We start from the raw sequence: 24847 nt of genomic DNA on the forward strand, positions 1-24847 counted from the left end.
TGTTGTCCTTTGAGATGTGTTGCACACGTCTAAGTGGAACAGACATGTGCAATCACTCAAAGAAGAGTTTACACTTCCCCGTTCTGACCTCACCCACATGCTCCAGAAGTCATTCACCACTAAGCAGGGGCTGATTTAATATTCACTGGGCACTCCCCTAAGAACCTTGGCAATCAAGGCAGTTGTGGGCACATGCTGAATCAGCACATTCTCCGGCAGCTCTGCCTAGACCACATCCTTGGTCGGAGCCATTGCTGTGTTGGGCACCTGCAACTCCCCGCCACCCAGCAAAGGGGAAGTAATGGCTGCTTTGCTTTCCCACTTCGCCCTCCCCCAGCGGATTTCCACCTCTGAAGCTGCCAAAATCCTCGGCTGAATTTGGCTGGCTGTTTGGAAAATCCTGATGCTGCAGGGTCCAGTGTGTAGGTTTGGATGGAGTGAGGGAAAGGGAAAAAGGCATCTCCCATTGGCAAGCCAAGAACGCTTATAGTGAAACTGGGTTAAATCTAAGGGTACGTCTTCACTACCCGCCGTATCGGCGGGTAGCAATCGATTTATCCGGGATCGATATATCGCGTCTTGTTAAGACGCGATATATTGATCCCCGAACGCGCTCACAGTCGACTCTGGAACTCCACCAGAGCGAGCGGCGGTAGCGCAGTCGACAGGGGAGCCCCGGCCGTCGATCCCGTGCCGTGTGGACCCCAGGTAATTCGATCCAAGATACTTCGACTTCAGCTACGCTATTTGCATAGCTGAAGTTGCGTATCTTGGATCGATCCCCGCCGCCCCCCAGTGTAGACCAGCCCTAATTAGTTGTACAAATGATAAAAGGACTCCTTCAGCTGGCAGTTTTAGTAATGGTTTGGGAGTTCATTAAAGTGTAGGCTTGCTGCTGTAGTTAGCAAGAATTGATCCACCCATGATGGCAGGCATCACCCTATACTTCAATACATTCCTTGCATTTCAATACAGGAACAGTCTTCCAGTCCAATGCATTTGAGCAGCAGGCACAAAACCTGCCCTTGTTTGCAGTCAGTGAATGTGAGCCACAGTTGTTAAAATCCTGGGCCTGTTTCTCCAAAATTGGCATAACTCGACTGCAGTCAATGGGCCAGCACCTCAGCTGAGGTAAATCCGTGTAGCCCCACAGAAATCAATAGAAGTAGACGTTATTTCCCCAGCTGAGAATCTCACCCAAAAGGGTTATACCAAAATGAGTGTGAATGCGGGCAGTACCATACCCTCCATTTCCAGGCTTTGGGATATAGTTACCTGCTGGAAACACAGCTCTGTTTCTTTAGAAGTCCCCCAGTGATTGTACAGCAAATGACAATGTTTTCCCACCAAGAAAGAATATGCCTCAAGTATAGTAAGGTTAAAAAAGAGAAGAAAAACATTAAGTCAATGTAGGAGAGGATAAATCAGTCTGGGCTATAAAACTGCGCTTTTAAAGAAACACAACCTTCAATGAAAATTTAACTAAATCTTTCTCACCGGTCAGACTCACATATAAATCTAGCAGGATGGAACGCTGAAAACATATGGGAGTTTGTTATAAATATGTCAAATGTTCTCCTTCCTCTACGGATTGCCTAATAAAAAGCAGTTCCACTAAGGTGGGCCCTGGACACCACTAAGTAGCTCACCGGACTGTGAACACCTTTTCTCCTGCTGTCTGTCAAACTTGTAATGTCACCAGTAACTCACAAGTCCACGGTGAATTTTGGATATGGCTTCTTTTGGGTCCAGGCATCTTTTTTTTTTTCTTTCTCCCTATTTTTTCTAATTACTGATCAATTGGTTTCTGAATTTAAACTAGTTAGTGTTTGAGGTCAGATAAAGCAAACCCTCCTTCGGAGTACCTTGTTTGTCATTACAAATCTTTACCAGGTGTGAAAACAAGCTTTCTTGTGTGTCTCAAATGTAATGTCATGGCTGCAGCCGCTAGTGAAATTTATTCATTCTGCCTTTCTACCTGAGTTCCTCCACATTAGCCACGCTCTTGCAAAGTATTCCCTTCTCCCGCCGAAGTTTCTTGATCTCCAGCTTGAGGAGTCGAATGTCTTCCATTCTCTGCCGGTACTGAGTCTCCCCCTTGTTTAGGATGGACTGCTGGATTTTGATCTTTTCATAAAGCAGAGCTAATTCGTCATTGCGCCGAACAAGCTGCGACCCCAGGATGTCTCTCTCGCTGATAACCTAGGGATGCAGAACAAGGCAAGATATTAAGCTATAAAGCTGTCAGTCATAAAACATCAAGGCCTGTATCTTCATCAGTCAAGAGCAGTTCAATCAAAATGTTATTTCATTACCAGTGAATGAAAGCTTGTTAAGTACCTATATCTCCCCCCAGTGTAGGGTCAGACCCTGGGTGATATAAATTGAAGTCGTTCCGTTGACATCAATACAGTAACAGGTTGATTTCAATGGAGCACCGTCAATTTACCCCAGCTGAAGATACATTCCTTAAAAAGCGAGTGGGGGGAAGAAATGGAACAAAGGATTGTTTCTGTGGGTTGGAATGGCAATCAAGAAGGAGAGGCTCCTTCTCAATTAGACCTTCTTACCTGGTCTAATTCCTTCTTCTGCCTCAGCCTCTCGGCATCAGCCTCAGCAATAATTTTCAGGAGTTTTCTCTCTTCTGCCTCCTGCTTTTCAATAAAGTGTTTGGTCTCCAGGGCTTGTTGTTTCATTTTAAGCAGCTCAGCCTGACAAAAGCAAAGAATATAGATAAACTGTACTTAGCAACAACTTCCCACTACATAAACCTGGGAATTTAGGATTAGGGTTTAGAGATAGCCTTGTACTTTCATTTAGTTTCCTGTGTTGTGCACGTGTTGCTGGTTCTCAAGAGCAAATAAGAAATACAAGCGAACACACAAAGAGCCGGAAAGAAATGGTGTAAACAACATGTCAGACATATTTGTACTGAATGTTATACTCTGGAGAAATTTGGAAAGATTTCTCTATATTTATGGTAAGGTCTTGATCTATATTTCGGGGGCACTTCATATAATGCAAATAAAGAAAAAATGTTGGGGATGGCAGGGGTCAGTTGCTGTCTGCTGTTACCACACAGCAGAGTTGGATTCAAAGCTAGCTTAGGTTGCAAGTAAACATAAGTTTGAAGATCTCATCCTAGTGCCTAAAAGAGGTTAATCCATCTTGCAAAACTTGGTACAATTCAGAAGAGTTGTGAGATTAGCTATGAAGAGAGCTAGGACTGGAATAACAAGGGTTGTTGTAGGTCAGGATTAAGGCTCACGGGCAAAAATATGTCGCAGCCAGACGTGGAATAGCAGAAGGCTCTGAAAGTCAAAATTAAGGTGCTTTAGCAGATTTGAGAGCGAGGCGGAGAAGGCTGGAATGGCAGGGTCGCCACTGATCAGGAGTGATACGCTGTGTGGAGACAGCTTGAAAACTATCTACCTGTGCTACAGATGGGATTTGACCAACATCTATATCTCATTGTCATGAGTACTAAAATTTAACATATTTATCCACAGAAAGAGTAATAAGGTCTTGCTGGATTACTAAACAGGTATCTAGCACTGTTAGGCAATTAGCCGTAGTCAAGATAGCACTATCTTAATGAGGTCTATTTGTACAGGTTCAAAAGCTTTTAAGCCTGTGCACAAATAAAAGAAATGCTTTAGCTAGGATCTGATTCCAAGGTGCTTCTTGAGAAAAAGCATCATACAAAAGGGAGAGAATCAGAATGTGATGAAGGGTGTGCCTGAAACAGCAATAATTTAAGAGGACAGAAACTACAATTCCATCATCATAATAAAAGATCTTGTTCCGCTCTTGTTTTCTTTAATAAAACTTTTATTTTCCCATATCTGCAACATTCATATCTCTCATACTCAGTGTTGGATGCTGATCAGAATCCATCACCAGAACACAAATGTAAGCCACTTTACATTAAAATGCAATCAACAGTGTGTAAAAGCTGTCTACAAATGTAAAATTGCTCATGCATTTGGCAATGCTCTGTAATATTTTTTTAATATATCAAAATTCAGCATTCTCCTTATGCCACAGAAAATACAAGTTGTAAACAAGATGTGGCATTAGATGTTGGCAGGAAACTCTGACATAAACAAATCCCTCAGAGGAATGCATTAAGTACATATAAATCTGGGCTGGCGGGTACAGTAAAGAATCTAACCACTGCTACATTCTCTATGCAAAAGAATTAATGGACACAAATCTGACATCAGGAATCAAAATACTCAAAAACCAGTGGGAGAACACTTTAACCTGTCTGGTCATTCAGTGACAGACCTGCGGGTGGCTATATTACAACAGAAAAACTTCAAAAACAGACTCCAAAGAGAGACTGCTGAGCTAGAATTGATATGCAAACTAGACACAATCAACTCCGGTTTGAATAAGGACTGGGAATGGCTGAGCCATTACAAACATTGAATCTATCTCCCCTTGTAAGTATTCTCACACTTCTTAACTGTCTGTACTGGGCTAGCTTGATTATCACTTCAAAAGTTTTTTTTCTCTTAATTAATTGGCCTCTCAGAGTTGGTAAGACAACTCCCATCTGTTTATGCTCTCTGTATGTGTGTATATATATCTCCTCAATATATGTTCCATTCTATATGCATCCGAAGAAGTGGGCTGTAGTCCACGAAAGCTTATGCTCTAATAAATTTGTTAGTCTCTAAGGTGCCACAAGTACTCCTGTTCTTCTTTTTGCGGATACAGACTAACACGGCTGCTACTCTGTAACCACTGCTAGTCACTCCATGGCCCTACAAGCTCAAGCAGAAGTCTGGTGGGATTAGTGGTTTCAATAGCTACAGTATTGGGGTCTTATATTCAGAAGGTAAGAGAAACAAGACTAGGTTACATACATAGTTACATTATATGCAGATAAAAGGTCAGACCCTCAACTGGTGCAAATCAATGCTGCTCCTTTGAAGCCAGCTGAGGTTCTGACCCAGAGTATTATTAGAAACAGGAGAACTCATTTTGGAAAAAAATGAGAATACCTTTGAATCTTTGCCAACATCTAGAACCAAATTCAAACCAGATAGTTGTTTAGATTCTGAAATGTTCAGGGAAGAGGGGCTTTTAACCTTCAATCTCCAGCCAGGGCTGGAACCAGGAATGCTGCAACCCCATGAGAAAGCTGTTCCCAAGGGCTTTCTGCCTGTGATTGGAACCACACGTGCTAGAAATTGCAGTAGTGGCTATTTGTGTGGAATCTCCAACTCGATTCTGCAGGGTCAAGATTCCGATAGGTTTCAGATACATCCGGATGCTTAACCAAACCACTTAGAACAACAGGCCGGATCCAAAACCTACCTAAATCAATGGAAAGACTCCTGTTGTCTCCAATGGGCTTTGGATCAGGCTTCATGTAAAGTTCGCTCATCAGGCATATATGTAACACATCCCTGTAAGCTACTGCGTTAAGCATAAACCTCATATTTGCAGAAAAGCACCTGTGTGAATCTTACTCCTCCATGTTACACAATTTCACTTAAGCTGATTTTTCAGTCAAAGCCTGCTTTCTTCACATCAGTGCAAACAGAACAAATTGAAGCCTTCATGCCACAAGAATAATTGGGCTCTTTTGTGCCTATGTCAGTTATTCCTCTCACCGTTCTCTACCTTTGCATTCAGCAGACACACGTAGGTGAAAAAAGCCACAATGCCCCAAAGCCAGTCACTAACATGATGCTAGCCCATGGACATACTTGTGAGTGAATAACTGAGTAGGTAAAACAGTGTAGCAATCAAATTGCTGTCAAACTGATGGTGGATGATTCTGAGGTGACAAGACAGGCCTGAGAACTGGTTAAGGCAGAATCCTGCCCACAGAATATTAGGTGCTGTTTGGCTTCTCTGTAACTGATATAACAACTCTGAGACAGAACCGAGACAGAATCACCTTTTTATACAGTTCTATTGACATCCTGTCATAACTGTAATGTGCTGACAGTGGCTGAAAACCTAAGGAGTCATTGGACCATAGTGAGACATTGACAAAAAGAAAGCACTGTGGAAAATGGCAAGGGATTTTTTATGGGACTAAGTGAAGAGAAAAATGACCTGCTATGGATACTGTTTCTCTAACTCTCAGACTTGGGAAAGAGGAGCAAATTGGGTTGAGCTGTCAACACACACGTAATAATATATCCAAGGAGGAGTTACAGAGAATGCTGAGAAAAAGAACCAGAGATCGCTGGGCCACCTTCCTTTGATTTAACACAGATACACACAATAGTGAAGTTTCTTTCTGAGCAGAGGGAGCTACTGTAAGATACTACCTGATTCTCTGAAGGCTTGTGCTTGCTAGTTACACAGCAATACAGGACTGAGAACTGTGGGAGTACTGTGTTAGCACTTAAAACTACAGACACAAAAATTAAAGGAAACAAAACTTGTAATCACAGGGTCAGATTCCAAGCCCAGAAGGGACCACTGTGATTATTTAGCCTTATCCTCTTGTATAACACAGGCCAGAGAACTTCCCCAAATAATTCATAATTCTATGATAATAATAATTCTATAATAATAATTCCTATTCTAAGGGCCAACTATACAGAGAATGATGCAATCAGCACACCCACGAAACCCTATATTTGTGAGCACAGTTTGGGGTATTGAAAGAGAGGGAGAATTTAAGCTTTCAACAGGTAATCTAGGAATCTGACGACTACAATTTTAGGTGCAGAGAAACAAAAGGATCTATTCTTCCATCACATACATGGTAGACTCATAACATAATACCTGTAAAGGCCATTGAGAGTTATACTGCAATTACAGAATAGTTCTTAAAGAGTTCATCAAAGTACTATGGGCCAGGGAATATGAAAGAACCTTTGAAACCATGTCCTTTCCTTCCTAATGAGTCCTGGCAAACACCCCACAACTAAGGTGCCTTACCTTCAGAGCTTCCTTTTCCTTTTCTATTCGTTGATGTTCCATATGTACTTTCACAAGAGCGGCCTCTTTGGCTGTGATCTCTTCTTTAAGCTGATCAACCTGATGTGTCATGATCTTCAGTTTTTTCTTCATTTCAGTGATCTCGTCCTAATGGGACAAAATAGATGTTCATCAAACATCTGTCAGGGTGAGATAGGTATCCTTAATCCTGCATCGGCACAGGGGGATGACTAGGTAACCTCTCGAGGGGCCTGGCAGCCCCACATTTCTATGATTCTAAAAAGGGATAGAAGAGAATTCAAGTATTTTGTGCCTGGAAGTTCAAGATACATTGACACTTGACATTAAACCACAGCACCTGAGAGGAGAAAACTCCCAGCCAAATCCTTATCCTACTAAGCTGTGCATAGAAGACATTACTTCTAACGTTAGCAAAGAAAAACAATTCCATTACATGGTCATTTGATGTTTATGCTGGCATGATATTGCAGTAATCAGACTGTTAAAAGGCCATTGACAACAACAATAAGCCGGTAAGCCACCTTATTTAGAGTGCTGGACACATCATAGGACCTAGCAGTGGATATAAGTGAATAATGCAACTGTGATCCTATCCATTTTCATGACTTTATTGGCTTGCTCTTCAACAAACACTTGTACAACTGTGCTTTGTTTGCACAAATATTGGGAGGGAGCTATTATTTTTCCAAATGAAAGTACTCATGTGCCCAGGCATGTCTCTGTATGCAAATGAGCATAATCCTTCACAAATACCCATATACACATCAGAAGTGGTCAGCCAGCCAACTCTTATATGCAGGCTTTGATTGTGTGGGACTGAGGGCATTAGGGGGTAGAAAAGTCCCTTGGCTGAAGACATTTTTTACATGTGCCAGCCCCAGAACATACAGCAAAGTGTTTGAAGGCAAGTTAGATAGCATGGCAGAGAGATCAGGTGACCGTGGATAACTAACCTATGGAACCACTTCTATACACATGCGTATATGGTCCTATATCCAGAGAGTCACCTGCTAGTACAACATTGGGAGGCTGCTTTTATTTGTGACTGATAGTGACTGTGAGGAATGGTGACAGAAAATTGGAGGACAGTACATTCAATACGTGCAGATTCCCCACTTGGTAGATAAGTGAAATATTTTTGCATAAGACACTTAACACAGCAGTTCTCCAACTCCAAGCCTCTGGCCAGAGTACTGAAACTGACAAAGTTAATCAAATGAGACTGACGATGGGTCATGGCACTTTTCACAAATAACATTGAGGCACATACAGTAGATTTATGATTGCAGTGACCGGTTGGTGACTGTGTGACATGAAAAGAAGATCAGTGGATTCAACACATGTATTTGGCAGATGCATGAAATAGTGTGCAGTAAGGGATTTGGGAATACACTGCAGCTCCATAAACACTGCTGACCAATGCTCTTGTACTAAGTCAATTAAATGACCCTGACAATGATGTAACCTTTGCCACTAGAACTGCCCATGTGCATATACACACAATTACTCATGTAAATGTAACAGGAGAAAATTAAATTCAAAAGTCTGCTAGACAGCCGCCTATAAATCTCTCCCACACTCTGGAAGCAGACCAGATATTTTAAAATCTGAAGCACAGATACATACCCAAATACACTGCTATCTTTGTATGTGGAAGGGGACATGAAGGGTCCTGTGATTTTTGCAAAGAACAGGATTAGTTTAATTTAAGTAAAGGAATAAATGTTCCCAATGTCGGAAAGAACCCCAAAGCTGAAAGCATGCTTTCAAACCCAGCCAAGGAGTCCCTTGCCAAGAGATTTTACTGAGTTGGAGATTAGGATGTCCTGGAGAGCAGAAGCAACGTGAGCTGGACAGGTTAACGGAGAGCCTTTCATTATTAAACTATCCAAAAATATCTACTGCTAGCTTTCTTCTAGCTAAACAACCTTTTGCCAATTTATATTACTTCCCAAGAGGAATTACTATTTTGCATAGTTTTTAAGCCAAGCCATTTTTTCTCCATGGCTGGCTGGCTTGTTACTGAACTATGAATTACTGTTTTTTTTATTGCCACATACAGTACAGTGTGATTATAACCAAAAGGATGTTTTACCCTCAGCAGTCTTCTGACACACAGAGCTGTCAGCTAGCACAAATTATAAATCAAATAATCCATTAAAGGGTAAATTAATGGCCTCTGTAGTAGGTAGTATTCTGCACAGATCTTTGTGTGGGCTGAATATATACATACACCATGCCAGGGCCTCCAACTGAGATGTCCTTAGTTAGCTAAAGAGTTTAATGCGTTAGCCTAACTCAGAGTGTATCTGCCAATTCTGTAGGAGGGTGCAAGAAGTTTGTGTTCTAAATTGATACTGTATCTTTAACGATTATAAAAGGAAAGTAAGTTAGTGTTCTCTACATGCTTCACCTGGTTTTGGTGCCTTTCTTGGTATGAACATGTATTAGGATGGAGGACCAATGAGTTATGAAGCATGTGAATTTCAGGCACTGTCATTGCAAGAAATGCCGCTGCCCAGCTGGCAATCACGAGGTTGCCAAAGCTTCAGTGTCACAACAAGATTGCCAGGGATGGACAAAATCTGAATGTCCAGCCAGACCACCTTAAGGACCTAGCTAGAATCAATCCACTTGATCTGCCAGGAGGCCACATCCCTTTGGGATCTGCCACAATGACGATGACATGCTTGACCCTTATTTCTGCTGATGCTTCACACACGCAAACATTCACAGGAACGTTAGCTACTCATCCTCAATTACTCTGTGTTATGTTGTCACAGCCCTTACCTGGCCACAGAGAGGAAGTACAGGAGAGCAGCCCCCTCCCATTACTCTCCTGACCAGCTCTGCTCAGATAGTGACTCAGGCTGCAGTGGGGAGAGCAGGGGCTATTTGTCTGAAACATCTGGCTGTGAGCAAGGGTCAGAGAGAGCTTGGGAGTCACAGGAGTCTTGGATACACCTCTGCTCATTGGTGGCCAGAGTTGCTGGTAGGATGCACAGAGGGAGCAAGTAAGCTACTCCACGCTAAGGGGTGAAGTAACTTACTCCTCCCCAGACTTGGTGTAGTTCTACACTAAAACCATGGGCTATGATAGCAGGTCATGTAGACATACCTGAGCTAGCTTTAATCTAGCTAGTTTGAGTATCAATAGCACCGAAGCCATGGTGGTACAGGCTTCAGCGTGGGCCGTACAAGCCCACCCAAAACCCTGAGTAATTACTCGGGCAGCTAGTCTGCACTGAAGCCAGCGCTGCCAGAGCTTCACCGCTCTGGTACCTTAGCTAGCTAGTTCAAAGCTAGCTCAGGTATGTCTACACAACCTGCAGTGGCACCCCCTATATAGTGCAGACATCCCCATAGTGGGGAACAAGTAGGAACAGTAACTCTCTGGCACAGCTCATTCTCTGGTCTGCTCCTAGAGTAATGCAGTTACATGCCACCCCTTACTCAGGGCAGATTATAAATGTTCAGTGTGGTCTATATGTTTATCTTATATTTCCTTGTTCTCTCAAATACCCCAAGGCTCTGAACCACAGTCATCCACATCCTAGACTCTGCAGTTTACTATGGGATTTCTGTAGTGTTTAGGCCATTACTGTTGAATAATGCAGTATATTTTTATACAAGTGATCTTTACCTTTCCTCCAGTATTGCTGGAGGGATTCACAGGGAAAAGGTGGAGGATTGTAATCTGAGGGGAATGACAGTGCCTGAAATTCACAAGCCAGGTGGAAACATTTAGTTATGTGGGGAAATGCTACCTCACCTGAAAAGTGTTTCTTCCATTGCAGCTTTCTTATACATGAGTCACAGCAGCGAGAGTGTGTGTGGGGGGGGTTCATTTTCACATATGTCATGTCTGCCATATGCTTATATCAAACCTAACAGAGAGCAGAGAAGAGGGGAGGGAAGGAAGGAAATAAAGGGAAAAATTTCTCTATATGATATGAATATCTCTCTCCAAAGTGCCAGGGTCTTTACGCAAAGCAGGGAGCAGTCTGACATTGCGCACGAGGATTGCAAATTTTACTTCTCAGTCCAAATGCAAACTGTCCAGATTAGCAGATGACCTAAAAAATTAATGCCCAACACACACACACACACACACACATATATATACACACACATATCACCTGTGCAGATTTTATTTATCTGTCTTTCCTTTCCAAAAGTATAAATGAGAATGATTTTCTTAAAAAAACAAAAACAAAAAAAAACAAGCGAAAATCACAGAGTAAAAAATGTATTCTTGTACCTGAGCTTCAATCAGATTTTTACTGTATAGGTTCCTGTCTGATCTCACGGCTTCATACAGATTCTGTTGCTGTTTTAATTTAGTCTCAGCCTCTGCTATCTTCTTCTTGTAGTCAAAGATCTGCATTTCCCGCACTTTGATATCTTCCATGTGCTGGAGGACCTGGAGCGGAAAATAGGAAATGAACATGATTAAACCATCTTCCTATGATTCTCAGGATGGGACAAAACTTTGTGATTTTTATCTAAGGTGGCAGCTGCAAATCCCTGTAATAAGAATCTATGCCTACAGCCACGATTAGTTTGGTCCAAGTGGGAAATTTAACCTTTCTGAGTTGCTGATTTGGGGGAACATTTTATTTTTACCTGATGCCTAGGCTTTGGCTCAGACACAAAGGCAGAATACATACACACTTTAAGGTCAGATCAACACAAAGCAGCATTCATAGGAAAAGCATTCGTTTTTTTAGAAAGCCAAGGCCAGATTTCAGATGTTTACTAGCTACGCATTAGGGAGAGAGACAGAAAGAGAATATGTATAATATATTCCAACAGGTTACAATTGCAAATAGATCACTGTGAAGGACAAGAGGTTTCAGTCTCTCTTCCTTCCTTACAGTTAAATGTTGTTTGAACTAATATCTGATCCCAAATGTTTGATGGATAATTACAATAATAAGGGAGTTAAGCAACTATATTTACAACTAAACAGCCAGGTAAGAAGCCACCATAGTAGCATTCTGAGGGGCTGGGAATGGTGAAGTATGGAGACGGATGGTAATGGATGGATTTTGATAAGGAACATTTTGCCCATGGACGATCACATTCATTGCCAATGGGGATGGAGAATTGCAAGGGAGATCCTTGTTAAAGTATTGGTGGCATATCACTTCAAGGGGAATGACAAGTACCATGTTAAAGAAGAAACAACAAAAATGGTTTGCCTGCTCATTTTGCTGGACTTTTTAGTGATGCTCTATCAAAAATAAGCCCCCTCAACCTGCTGGCGCAGACTTCATAACAGATGAGCATAAACAAGCAGCATTGTATGGATATTCAACCAGAATGCACCAAATATTGCACAGAAAGAACATTAAAAACAGGCAGGGGCACAAACTGAGGAATATCTGGTTTTGGTTTCATCGTGCAGGTGGGGATAAGAATTCCACCCTTAAAATGAGCAGAAATATCATGAGGTATAAAAACAAATGAGCAAAACAGTTTTATGCATAGACACACAGGAAGAATAAACTCTGAATTACAATTGCAATTCAGACCCAAGTGTCTCATCTCCATTCTTTGAAGGTAATGGTTCAAGTACCAGTAGAATTTATATTCATATACATTCACAGGAAGAAATATAAAAATGTTTGGAACAGACATGCAATAACAGCAACGTTAGCAGTTAGCATAGTTGTCCCCTTCTGTGAATGTGATAGCAGAGCCGATGTACTGTAAGGTCTTTAGGGGGCTGGCTATGGGGCAAGAGCTTAATTAATTGATGACTCTACTAGACAATTTCACCCAACGCTGGAGCCTGAGAGTATCTAAATATAGAAAGTTTTATCCCAGCAATGGGGATGGAGTTCCAGCACATTTGTAGCTGACTGCAGAGGGGCCCAGAAACAGCTTGCAATGCAATATGAAAGCAGAGTCCCAGTTTATAATCTACTCCTGCCTTTTCTTTTTGTGTTAAAACAATCTGCCAATAGTAATAAGAGTGAGATAAAATCAATAAAGAGTGTTTAAAATCTGCAGCGTAGCCTAGTGACTATATAAGCTGAAGCAGGAGTTGAAAGTAGGTCACTGCATTTGTAACTCTTTAACTTGTATTTGATACAACAGAAGTGTAATAAACTTCTGGACTAAGTTTTCCAAGTTGGTACTCGTGGTTTTTACGCTGACTATGCCTTTTCTGAAGTGATGAAACTTAAACAATTCCCCTTTACAAATACAAAAAAGGCACGTATGATATGACCCAGGGACTGATCCTGTGGGGGGCTGAGTGCCCTCAAATCTAATAGGGTTGAAGGCACCCAGCAACTTTCAGGGGGAGTTCACAATCCTATTCATTTACATACCATCGAAGCTAGAGTGACCATATGTCTCTATGCTGAATAGGGGACACCCGGTAAAATTACTCGTATTCAAGCAAGTTCAACAGCAATCAATCAAAACTAGGCAGTACAAACATTCAAATTAACATCAAGTTGACTGAGCCCCTGTTAAAAAGAAATACTGAATACTTGGATTCTTTTTATTTGCCTTCTTATGTTTAAGGCTTTAGGGTTCACACGGGGAGGGGTGACACACACACACTCTCATACACCTCTCCCACAGAGGGGGGGTGACCGACTGACCCACCCAACCCTCCCTGCCCAGCGCTCTCCACCCTCCATGCCTGGCTGGGCCCCCAGGATGGACCTGCCTCTCCTGGTACCCGGCGCCTCATCTTCCCGACGCAACACGTGAGGGACATGCAGGCTCACACCCTCCCCCTCCCCAGATTTCTGCCAGGGTTCACACCATGATGTGGCCAGCAGCCACCTTTCTGCACTGTGCAGGAGGGAAGGGAAGGGAGCTCTTCCATCTTCGCGGGGGGAGGGATGACCTGGCCCGTGTCTTTGCAGATCTCATCTCTTTCCCTTCCCTGCTCCCACCCCCATTCCCTGAGGCTGGAAGCAGCTTGTCCCTTCCTGCCCTCACAGTGTCAAAAGGCAGCTAACACCTTGCAGCTGCTGCTGGCCACTGACATAATCCAGCCGCCCACTGACATAATAACCCAGCTGCCTCCTGTCCCCCAGCTACAGCGCGGGCAGGAAGGGGTTAAGCCCTAAGGACGCATTGCCCACTAGGGCCCAGGGAAGCTGACTGCAGGGGCCTCAGTGAACCCGGCCAGAGAGGTGGCTCAGCAGGGGAGGATTCCTAGGGGACGGAGCAGCCCCGTGCTCCCTGGGGGCAGGACCCAGGGCGGGGGCATGGGGAGCAAAACCCAGGGAGGGTGTTAAGCCCCTGCCCCAGGGCCTGCAGGTTTGGGGCGTGAACAGGCTGGAAATTGTTGAGAAGGACAGTTAGGCATTTGCCTTTAAGTCATAACATGCGCAGTTATACTGACGCAATTTTGCATCTTGTGCCACACCCAGTTTTGTGGGGCATGACATTCTTCGGATGAAGAAGTGGGCTGTAGCCCACGAAAGCTTATGCTCAAATAAATGTGTTAGTCTCTAAGGTGCCACAAGTCCTCCTGTTCTTTTTGCGGATACAGACTAACACGGCTGCTACTGTGAAATGTGGCATTGCAGGCCCCAGCAGGAGCTCTGGAAGGCGCGGGGCATCAGACAGGCATTCCTAGAGTCCCTCAGGAGCACAGCAGTCATGTGACCCTGGGAGTCTGATTGGTGCAGAGCCCTGGCTGTCACAGAATCTTCCCCCAAGTTGACATAAGGCTCCTCTATTGCGGTATAAGGGCTGCCACTCTCCCACAGGTTACTGTGCAAAGGGGAATGGTTAGCAGAGAGATTTGCACAATCACAGATACACCAGCCTCGCCCAGAGGCCTGCCCTCAAAAAGGAAAGAGCAGCCGAGGACAGGGAGCCTCTGAGGAGCACACACAGGGTGTGACGCTCTGCGCTGGTCCCAGCGTCTTGCTCTGCTTGCCAGTCCTGATGTGCTCAGGGATCTCTGCAGCTGCAAGGTGAGTCTAGATTTGCCCCTTAGTGAATCAAATAAGCATAAAAATCCCCTGTAAATGGGTAAACACAACACAGGCACCATTACACAAACAGCCCTAGCGCCCGATTTCCTGAGGCTCTGCAACAGTGAGGCCAATATTCCATTGACCACACTTTGCCATGGGTTGTTGTCTGACAGGCTCTGAGAGCACTTGAATGGGAGTTTTAGGAGTGGCCTACACCTGCAAGGACTTCACCTCCCACCACATTGCATCAGGTGCACAGGTGTTAGGGTGAAAGGGTTATGGAACTTTCGGATTAAATGCCAAAAATGTTGCACCCGAAGTGGAAAAGTCAGAAAACTCTCAAGCATTCATCCTTTTCACCTTAGGTACAAAAAATGTGCATAGCCCTAATCAGAAATGCATAGTTCTACAGCAAGACCCTTGCCGTTCTGATTTCTGTGATTTACAGCTTGACCGTACTTTATAATGATCCTAACTCATAGCTACATGATTAGATGCAGTGGGTGTGGGGGGAGGAGAATGTAAAATGTGACTTTGGAATAAAGAGAAATCTCACTTAAATGGAATATTATTCCAAAGAAATGATATGAAGTAAGCCAGACAAGAGGGTATGTATCATTCAAAGATGATTTAAAAGCCACTGAACATATGAATTTGTAAGAGGTAATTATAAAGTAAGAAGGTAGCAAATAACTTGTGAGTTGAAACAGCTTGAAGGCTAGCTTCCCAGTAAATCAATGAGCTTCTTGGAGAGCTCTCCAATGTGATCTTCAGCAATTAATGGAACATGTCATCATGTTCCTCAGCACACCATATGAAATAAAGCGATACAGAGGGATAAAGCTTGCTCAGGAGGACAGGCAGGGGAAAAAGGGAGGAGGTGTTGCCTTATATATTAAAAATGTACACACTTGGACTGAGGTTGAGATGGAAATAGGAGACAGACTTGTTGAAAGTCTCTGGATAAATATAAAAGGGGTAAAAAACAAGGGTGATGTCATGGTAGGGGGTCTACTACAGACCACCTACCCAGGAAGAAGAGGTGGATGAGGCTTTTTTTAAACAACTAACAAAATCATCCAAAGCACAGGACTTGGTGGTGATGGGGGACTTCAATTCCCCGACACCTGTTGGGAAAATAACACAGCAGGGCACAGATTATCCAACAAGTTTTTGGAACGTATTGGAGACAATTTTTTATTTCAGAAGGTGGAGAAAGTTACAAGGGGAGAGGCTGTTCTAGATTTGATTTTAATTTTGGAGGAACTGGTTGAGAATTTGAAAGAGGGAAATGAGAGAGTTCATGATTCTAAGGAATGGTAGGAGGGAGAGCAGCAAAATAAAGACAATGGATTTCCAGAAGGCAGACGTTAACAAACTCAGGGAGTTGATAGGTAAGATCCCATGGGAAGCAAGTCTAAGGAGAAAAACAATTGAAGACAGTTGGCAGTTTTTCAGAGAGACATTATTAAGGGCACAAAATCAAACTATCCCACTGCATAGGAAAGATAGGAAGTATGGCAAGAGAACATCCTGGCTTAACCAGGAAATCTTCAATTATCTAAAACAGCAGTTCTCAAACTGTGAAACAGCAGTTCTAAAACTGTGGGTTGGGACCCCAAAGTGGGTTGCAACCCAGAACTGATCCCTGCGGGTCCCCAACAGCCCCAGTATGTTTAAAAAAAAAAAAAAACCCTGAGCGCCACCCCCCTCCAGGTGCCACCCCAAGCACATGCTTGGTAGGCTGGTGCCTGGAGCTGGCCCTGGTAGACATACCCACAGATCCCAGTGGCCTTGCCTGGCATATCACTGCAACCTTGCATACCTGGCCTTGAGAATCACTATGGACACATTCACTGGACCTCCCAGACAGAGCAGAAACACAGTAATGTGTCTTCATACACTCAGAAAGAGAAGTGACTTAAGCAGGAAAAAGGAAGGTCTTGATGAAGGAGCAACTTTGATTTGAACCTAGGCCCCTGAAGATAGTAACCTGGAAGTAATTAATCACTGAAACAATTTACCAAGGGTCAAGGTGGATTCTCCATCACTGACAAGTTTTAAATTAGATTGGATGTTTTCCTAAATATCTGCTCTAGGAATTATTTTGGAGAAGTTCTCTGGTCTGTTGTTATATAGGAGATCGGACTAAATGATAACAGTGGTCCCTTCTCGCCTTGGAATCTATAAATCTATAATCAGTTTGTAAAGATCACCATCTGGGGCAATACCAAGGCAGCAGAGCCAAAGAGAAGTTGGTTAAAATGTCAGGAAAATGTGGCAGAGGATGGACATGGCCAAAATTATTTTTAAACACATGGACGATAGGGGAGAAAAAAATATATGCTAGCCTAGAACGGTGTACAAATGTACAAGACAGTCCTGTGTGTAATGATCTGTCTAAAACCCACCAGCTTTATTAAAACGTTTGTAAACTCTCTGCAGACCATTGATCAATCCTACCTATCAGCTAAATCTAAAATGTCAGGAACGGAATCTGCTCTCCCTCCAATTTTGAGAGGCAGAGAGAGAGAGATGGATGAATCTTGTGTGTACACAAATCATCTCATACCTTCTGGGTGAGTTCACTAGCTTCATTGATATAACGGTCTCTCTCTTTTTCCAGCTGGTAGATGATCTTCCTCTGCTTCTGAGCCTCATCCTTATAGTTCTGAATTTCTTCTTCCAAGTTCCTCTTGGACTGTTCATGGAGCTTCACCAGGTTCAGCTGCTTTTGAGTGACACTGGCAGCCTTAAGCAAGTTCTGCAAAAAGAATCCCGAAACAATTACCATCCATGTCTGTCACTCAGAATGCTGCACTGTACATGCTATGTTAAACACTAGCTTCTGTCTGAATGGGTTAGGGATGCCCTAGAGTCATTACACCTTATCAGATTCGCTAAATTAAAGACACTCAGTCTCCAAATATGACCATGAGAATGTCTCCATGAGTCTAAAGCAGTGGTCCCCCAACTTTTTATGGCATGCCCACCCTCACCCATAATATAATCTCTCCGTGCCCCCCCGGAAGCCAGGGCCAGGAACAGGACCATGGTCGGGGCCAGGGACCAAGGCCGGAGCAGGGGCTGTGGTTGGGGCCGCGGCTGGGAATGGAGCCACTGTTGAGGCCAGGAGTGGGGCCGAAGCCAGGAGCTGGGATAAGGCTGAAGGCCAAGGCCGGGAGCGGAGCTGCGGCTGGGCCATGGTGGGAGGCGTGGGCTGAGGTTGGGGGTGGGGCTGGGCCACAGCCAGGAGCTGGAGCGGAGCCACAGCTAGGATGCAGTGGGTGCTGACAGCTGGGGCCGTGGTCAGTAGCGGAGATGTGACCGGGAGCCATGGGCTCAGGTCAGGGTCAGGGCAGGGGCGAGGGCTGGGGCTGGGGTCAGAAGTGGAGCTGGGGCCTGAGCTGGGGGTTGGCCCAGACTCCACTGCACCCCGCCCTGAAAGTTCCTCTGCATGCCCCTAGGGAGGGCACACCCCACAGTTTGGAGACCACTGCACTAAAGAATGAGGCAGAGCCCTGTATTAGACTATTTTTTAATCCTGCTCCCATCCCACCCTGCAATACCCACTCCCACCCACTCCCGCGTTGTTTCTTGCATCTTTATCCCGCTCCCACCCAAAACTTAGATCCCACAAATGCCGCAAGAGACAGATTCCCCGTGCTACTTAAAAAATAACAAAACAAAAAGCAAAAAAACCAACCCTCAGTTAATATATAATATACATAAAGGGAATTCGGACACAATTTTTACCACTCAAAGAATAAACCAAATCTCGCTTAAACCATGTAAAAAATACTTTAACTCCTGTTATAATAGACACTAAATTTCTTTCTATTCCTCACTTACATTTAAGTATTAAAACCTTTATTTTTTTTAAAAAAACTTGCTTTACATTGCGGGAATTCTATTTATGATAAACTGACCAGAGATTTAGTTTTTTCCCGCAAATTACTGCAGTTTGGGGTTTTTTGCCCACACAGTATTGGCCTCAACGAAGTACATTTTACCCGCTCCCACTATTATAGCAGCAGGTACTGCAGGACCCGTGAGCTCCCAGTCCTGCTAGAGAGCCCTAGAATGAGGCCGTATTTTTGAATTGGAAGTTGGGATACTGATGTTTGCATTACAGAAGGAATGGAGAGGGTTGTTCAGGAGGGGGGGATAATGAAGGCAGTGGGGAACACCTTCCAGTCTCATTTTCTAGTAACTAGGTTGAACTTGTAAACTGAGCAAGGTTGGCCTACAAGTCACAGAAGGAGAATAAACAGGACACCAATATCTCAGTTTAATCAAGTTACTTTTCTAACCTCGCTTTAAAAAATCCTTCAAAACTAAAGAATCCGTTTTTCACCTTCTTCAAAAGGTGACCCCGTAATAGACTCATTCAGGATGCAGAACAATGTTTGATTCTCAACCAAGTGAGGAACTTAAAGAATCACATTATAGAGTCAAATCTACCAAACTCAGTTTCGGAAATACCAATAAGCACAAGATATTATTGCCTGGTATAAGAACCCTGGACACATGAAAAATGGTCAGCATGAGAAATGAATCTAAATGGTGGCAGGAGAGATCAGGGTTAAAAACAGACAAGGCTGTGATGCAGACAGATGGTGTGTTTTTTATTAGCACAGCCCTAATTTGACTAGATTAACATTAAACTCAATATGTTGTAGATACTACAAGCAGAGGAGTAATCAACTGCTTAGAATATCAAATAACACGTTTGCAATAAAGGCAAATGCACATAACACTTACAGGCCCCTGCTGTTTTATATGCTAATACTGAGAAGTCCCTTTTGTGTTCACAGGTATAATGTTGTTTCAATTCACAGAAAGTGGGAGAGCATGGTTTAAGCTACAGACATCTCATATTCAAGGCAAGATATTTGTTTACCAGTGTTAGCAAAGCAAGCTCACCTTGTTTAATATGTCCCTTTCTCTCACCAGCTCATCTATGGCTTTCTTATCAATTTCTACCTGTCTTTTAGCAATCTCCAACTCTAAAAGCAAGAAAAAGATTATTAAACTCTGGGTTCAAATTGCATAGCTGGAAAAAACAAAGGTCTGTGAACTTTTTAAAAAGCTTTATTAATATTATATAAATGGAGATATAATTTATGACCTCGATTTGCAAATTCAGGTGCCTAAATTTAGGGAAATTAATCCATATTTACAGATTTCAGAGTAGCAGCCGTGTTAGTCTGTATCCGCAAAAAGAAGAACAGGAGTACTTGTGGCACCTTAGAGACTAACAAATTTATTAGAGCATAAGCTTTCGTGGACTACATCATCCGAAGAAGTGGGCTGTAGTCCACGAAAGCTTATGCTCTAATAAATTTGTTAGTCTCTAAGGTGCCACAAGTACTCCTGTTCTTCTTAATCCATATTTAGGCACTAGCGGAGCATTAGGCCAAGATTTTCAAAAGGGACGAGTGATTTTGGATGCCTCTGATTTTAACTTGAGACACCGTGAAGGAGCTGGATTTTCAGAAAATGCTGTGCACTCTGAAAATCAGGTCATTTAAAGACATCTCAAGCTTGGCATCCAAATGGTGAGTCTCTTGAAATCACTAGTTCCTTTTGAACATATTGGATTTAGATTTATAGAGTTGTTTTAATCCCTTTTGGTCAAATCCAGGCCTGGCATAAAAGGGCATAACTCCATTGGCTTCACTGGAGCTGCTCCCATTTAAGGCAATCTAGATTTGGCCCTTCATCCAAATACACAGAAGAATAAATCACTAACAAAATAAGTAAGAGGAAATATGCGTCTGAAGGAGAAACTGATATGCTGATATCGGGAAGGCTGAGCTGCAGGCAACACAATGCACTGGAATGCGTGAGAACAATCAAAGTTGCCTGGAGGTGTGTTATCTGTTGCCTTTCTCACCCATTCAAAGACAGAGCTGCATTTCCTGTGTCTTCCCTTTCACCCCAGCATGAGGCCCGATCTGATGAAGCAACAGCAGAATGGCTGTTCTCTTCGAGAGAGACCCTTACCTTTTCCAGTTATGGAGATATGAATATGAAAGACAGCACATCCCATACATAAAGTCATATAAAATACTTCATGTCCCATATGTGCAGTCACTTCAGTATACAACCTACAGACTAGGCAGCGCACAGGGAAGCTTTTACTGAGGCAACATGTCCACACTAGGTATATAGCAGAATGGGGCTTTATATTTCAGCACTTCGCTATAATTCAATCTATTAGTACATTGTGCTAGAGTCATCTCTGTACTGGTATCATTGTAGGGGCACAAGAATGCCCTGCTTGTGCCTTCTTCCAATCATCCCTCTGCATCAGGGGCTGGTGCACCGGCAATACAGACTGGCACAGAGACACACACCGTGAGGGTATTTCCTGGGGTGGGAAGGGTTACACCTGCCTCACAAAGGGGCTGCAGATCAGGCCCTTTATATTTTCACCCAGCACATGCTGCACTGTGTGAAAATTCCAAAGACCTAGGAGACATATGTAAGGGCATTACAGCCATAGTGCTATGCAGGTCCCTTTCATATGGTCCCATACGGGGCACCGAAGAGGCATGAGCTTGACTTGGAGCATACACCAAATGAACATTATAACAAACAACACAACAGTGCCAACACAACACAACAGTGGCAACACAACAGTGCTTTGATTCCTACCTCTCTCTAGTCCAGAGATTTGGTTTTTTAGGGTATCCCTCTGGTATTCTGCTTCAACTTTTTGTTCCTCTGCAACACGCAGTTTTCTCTGGATAACTTCTCTTACCTTGGAGAGTTTTGAAATTTCATGACGCATCTGAGTCACCTCGTCCTCCCTCATCTGTGTAGAAACAGAAGGGAGAGCGGGTGAGAAGGACAATCCATTTAGAATCAGCAAAAGGAAATGCTTCTTTGCTTAGCATATAGTTTCTTTACAGGACTCCGTGGCACAGGAGGCCACTAAGATAAATGCTGTGGCTGGATTTAGAAAAAGACTGGAGAATGGCACCACTATTAAAATAATTTAAACAAAGCCAGCTGAGGCAAGGAGAAAGGTAATCAAATCTCATGCTTCAGGGCATAAGAGAGATCAATAAAGAATTCCCAGCTGCAGTCCATGCACAGCACTGCACAACTGGTTCAATGGATTAGGTCTGAGTAGCCTTGCCTTTCAGTGAAACATCAGCTACTGGTGACTGATGGTCTGATCTGATTCTACATCCCTAAAAGCAGGAAACTCTTAATCTACAGCTTTAAAAACCAAATCTTTGAGTCCACATCACGTTATGGAATCAGGACATGAAACTATTGATCCAAGACACTGCACTAAAATGTTGCCAGTAGTGATCACTGCACTGGTGACTGCAGCCAATCAATACATCAGAAATAATCCCCACACCTACTAAGAAACAAATATACAATTGCCCTGCAGTTGCAGCAACGCCATCACATTTTAAGCCTTCCACATCACAGTGTGCACTGCCCCATTCATAGAATCAGTCACTGCTAGGGACCTAATCCTGTGAGATGCAAATACCTCCTGTGAGGAACTGTCAGCAGGACTTGGGCACACTTCAAGAAATTTGCAAACATTTCCATCACTCGGTGCTAGAGGTGCTTAGTACAATGCCAGAGGTGTCTACACACTGCAGGATCAGGCCCCACCTACAGCACCTACCATAATGGGGTCATGGCCCATGACTAGGGCACCCACAAGCTACCGCAATACAAATAAATAATAACTGGACAGCACCTTAACAATGAATTTTCAGAAATCTGTGCTCATAATCTGATGAAGTGTTGAGCTCCAACTTCCACTGAAGTGAGGATCAGGCCCTTACACGGCTACTATCTGCCTTTGCACCCACCTTGAATCTTGTACTCAGTTCCCATTTGAACACATTGTTTGTTACATTTTATGCAAAGATGATACTGCTGGGAATAACAATTATGCTGGCTAACCGGGCAGAGTAATCTGTTTTTTCAATAGGTAATAAAAGTGCCCTTCCAGTCTGCGCAGCAATACAACAGAAAAACAAACTCCTACCGTGAAATCTCACCGGGGTTCCAGAACAGGATCTTTATGTTACAGTAGCTCTGGACAGATCTTCTAACATGTCTGTTGTCGTTTGTTTTCATTGTTTAACCAATAGTGCCCACTGCAAGAAAGCTTCTTATCAGCAACTGACCTCTTTTAATTAGCTGAATGAGTTGTACTTTACTAAAGTTTGATCACCTATTCCTTTTCTGTCCTGTTTTCTAATATAGCCAGTGTTGTAACTGCAGCCATGCTCTTGGCTGGGGGAGGTCAGATTCAGCAGACATATAGTAATAATATCTACAGTGCCTTTCATTCCCAAAAGCTCTTGAAATGCTTTAAAAACCGTATGTAGCAGTCACTTTACCCACTGATGAAATGCAGCTACCTCTGGAGTGGTGCAAAACAGCTTTTTAACAGTGCACAGCAACACAAGATAACGGTTTAGGTCAGCAAGCAAACAACACCATACTGATTTGTATTTAACTTCCCCAATTGATGCCAAAGAGGAAATTTAAGAAGGCAGGATGTAGTTACCTACACTGGAAGTTGGCTGGGACGGTTATTATTCCTATATATTATTGGCTTCCAGCAGCACTCACAATATGCTAATCACTATACGAACATAAAGGCAGGCACAGCCTCTCCCCCAAAGGGCTTACAATCTAAAAAAAGCCTTTGCCTTTGTGAAAAATATCATGAGGTCCTTAATGATCACAAGTAATCAGGACCTCCATTTTATGTCTCATCTGAAACAGCACAGTATGATCTGGTACTAGACTGGGATGCTGGTATAGTACTGACTCAGAGGGAAGAATGTCATCTACTGAATCACCAGCATCAAATTCCCGACAGCAGAGGGATATGTCTGATGTCATGCAAATATGAGCTGGGACTTACTTTCAGCTCCACTGTTTTCTGCTGGTTCTCCTGTGTTATTTGTTCAAAGGCCATGCTGTGCTGCTCGTTCTCTTGCTGGAGTTTAGAGTTTCTCGTCTGAAATTGCTCAAGTTCTTTGGCAGCTCTTTCATTCAGGATCTGTTAGATTATGAAACAATCCAGATAATTCTTTTCAATCTAATTCTAATGTATCTACATAGACAGACTGGCAGCACCTTGAATCGCCCTGGGGGATCAGAGCTACTGAAGATTTTTCTCTTGATAGAAATTGTTCTTTATCCCTGATGAAATTATGAATGTGCCCAGAAATATGATAAATGTTCAACGGCTGGGAAAAATGACCACGTAGCCAGCATCATTTTCTCTGGGAGCTTTGCAAGTCTCCCTCACAGGTGGTGGATAAATATTTTAATGCCTCTTTGCCATTTGGCAGGCATCACATACCCAGCAACTCGCTACAATCATTGCAAATGAGTATGAGATTCAAATAATTTTAATCATCTGAGGGGCAGGGGAGCTCTATTTTAGCAAGCAAATCCTACATTAATATGCCTATAACACTTCCTGGAGTGCGCAGTTTGCTGACATCAGGGCACAGCTATTTTTCCCCTTTAATCTGTCTTCAATCAAAAGCCCAGAACAGCAGTTTCATGGTTTATACGGAGAATATATATTTCGATATTGGAGCTGCCAGACTTTTCTTCTGCTTGATGGGACTTCCCCTGGCAGACATTACTTTATAAGTGAGGAAAGAACTATCATCATATTTTTCGGTTCAAGCATCTATGTGTGGCAGATCAATATGTACCGTGCTGTTTAAAAAAAAGGGTGTGTGGAGAATTTCCCACCCCCCATTGCGTGCTGGGAGCACAGAGAGATATGGGAGGTGAGCATAGTGGCTTCTGCAGCATAGAAGAGCCAGAACTCAGTTGTAATGACTATGAAAGGGATTCTTTATTGGAGCTGCTGTGGTTCTCTGACACAGGGTCACAGAATCACAGAAGATTAGGGTTGGAAGAGACCTCAGGAGGTC

The 24847-nt window shown here is 43.2% G+C and overlaps 1 protein-coding gene across 5 annotated transcripts in view; it reads right to left on the reverse strand.

Moving 5' to 3' along the window:
- The window catches only part of CFAP58 (cilia and flagella associated protein 58), a 142562-nt gene that overhangs the window by 50367 nt on the left and 67348 nt on the right, over positions 1–24847 (reverse strand). For 4 of the 5 annotated variants that reach the window (XM_005303510.5, XM_042855210.2, XM_065552533.1 and 1 more), the window contains exons 6-14: positions 23815–23952; positions 21558–21717; positions 19821–19903; positions 17467–17658; positions 11198–11359; positions 6916–7062; positions 2571–2711; positions 1979–2202; positions 1276–1362 (exon numbers count right to left, since the gene is read on the reverse strand). In XM_005303510.5, coding sequence (XP_005303567.2) covers positions 1276–1362; positions 1979–2202; positions 2571–2711; positions 6916–7062; positions 11198–11359; positions 17467–17658; positions 19821–19903; positions 21558–21717; positions 23815–23952 — 1334 coding nt within the window. The remainder of the gene's footprint in view (positions 1–1275; positions 1363–1978; positions 2203–2570; positions 2712–6915; positions 7063–11197; positions 11360–17466; positions 17659–19820; positions 19904–21557; positions 21718–23814; positions 23953–24847) is intronic. The other variant, XM_065552534.1, reaches the window with a different exon arrangement.

Source organism: Chrysemys picta, chromosome 7 (assembly GCF_011386835.1).
Source record: "Chrysemys picta bellii isolate R12L10 chromosome 7, ASM1138683v2, whole genome shotgun sequence".
NCBI lineage: Eukaryota > Metazoa > Chordata > Testudines > Emydidae > Chrysemys > Chrysemys picta.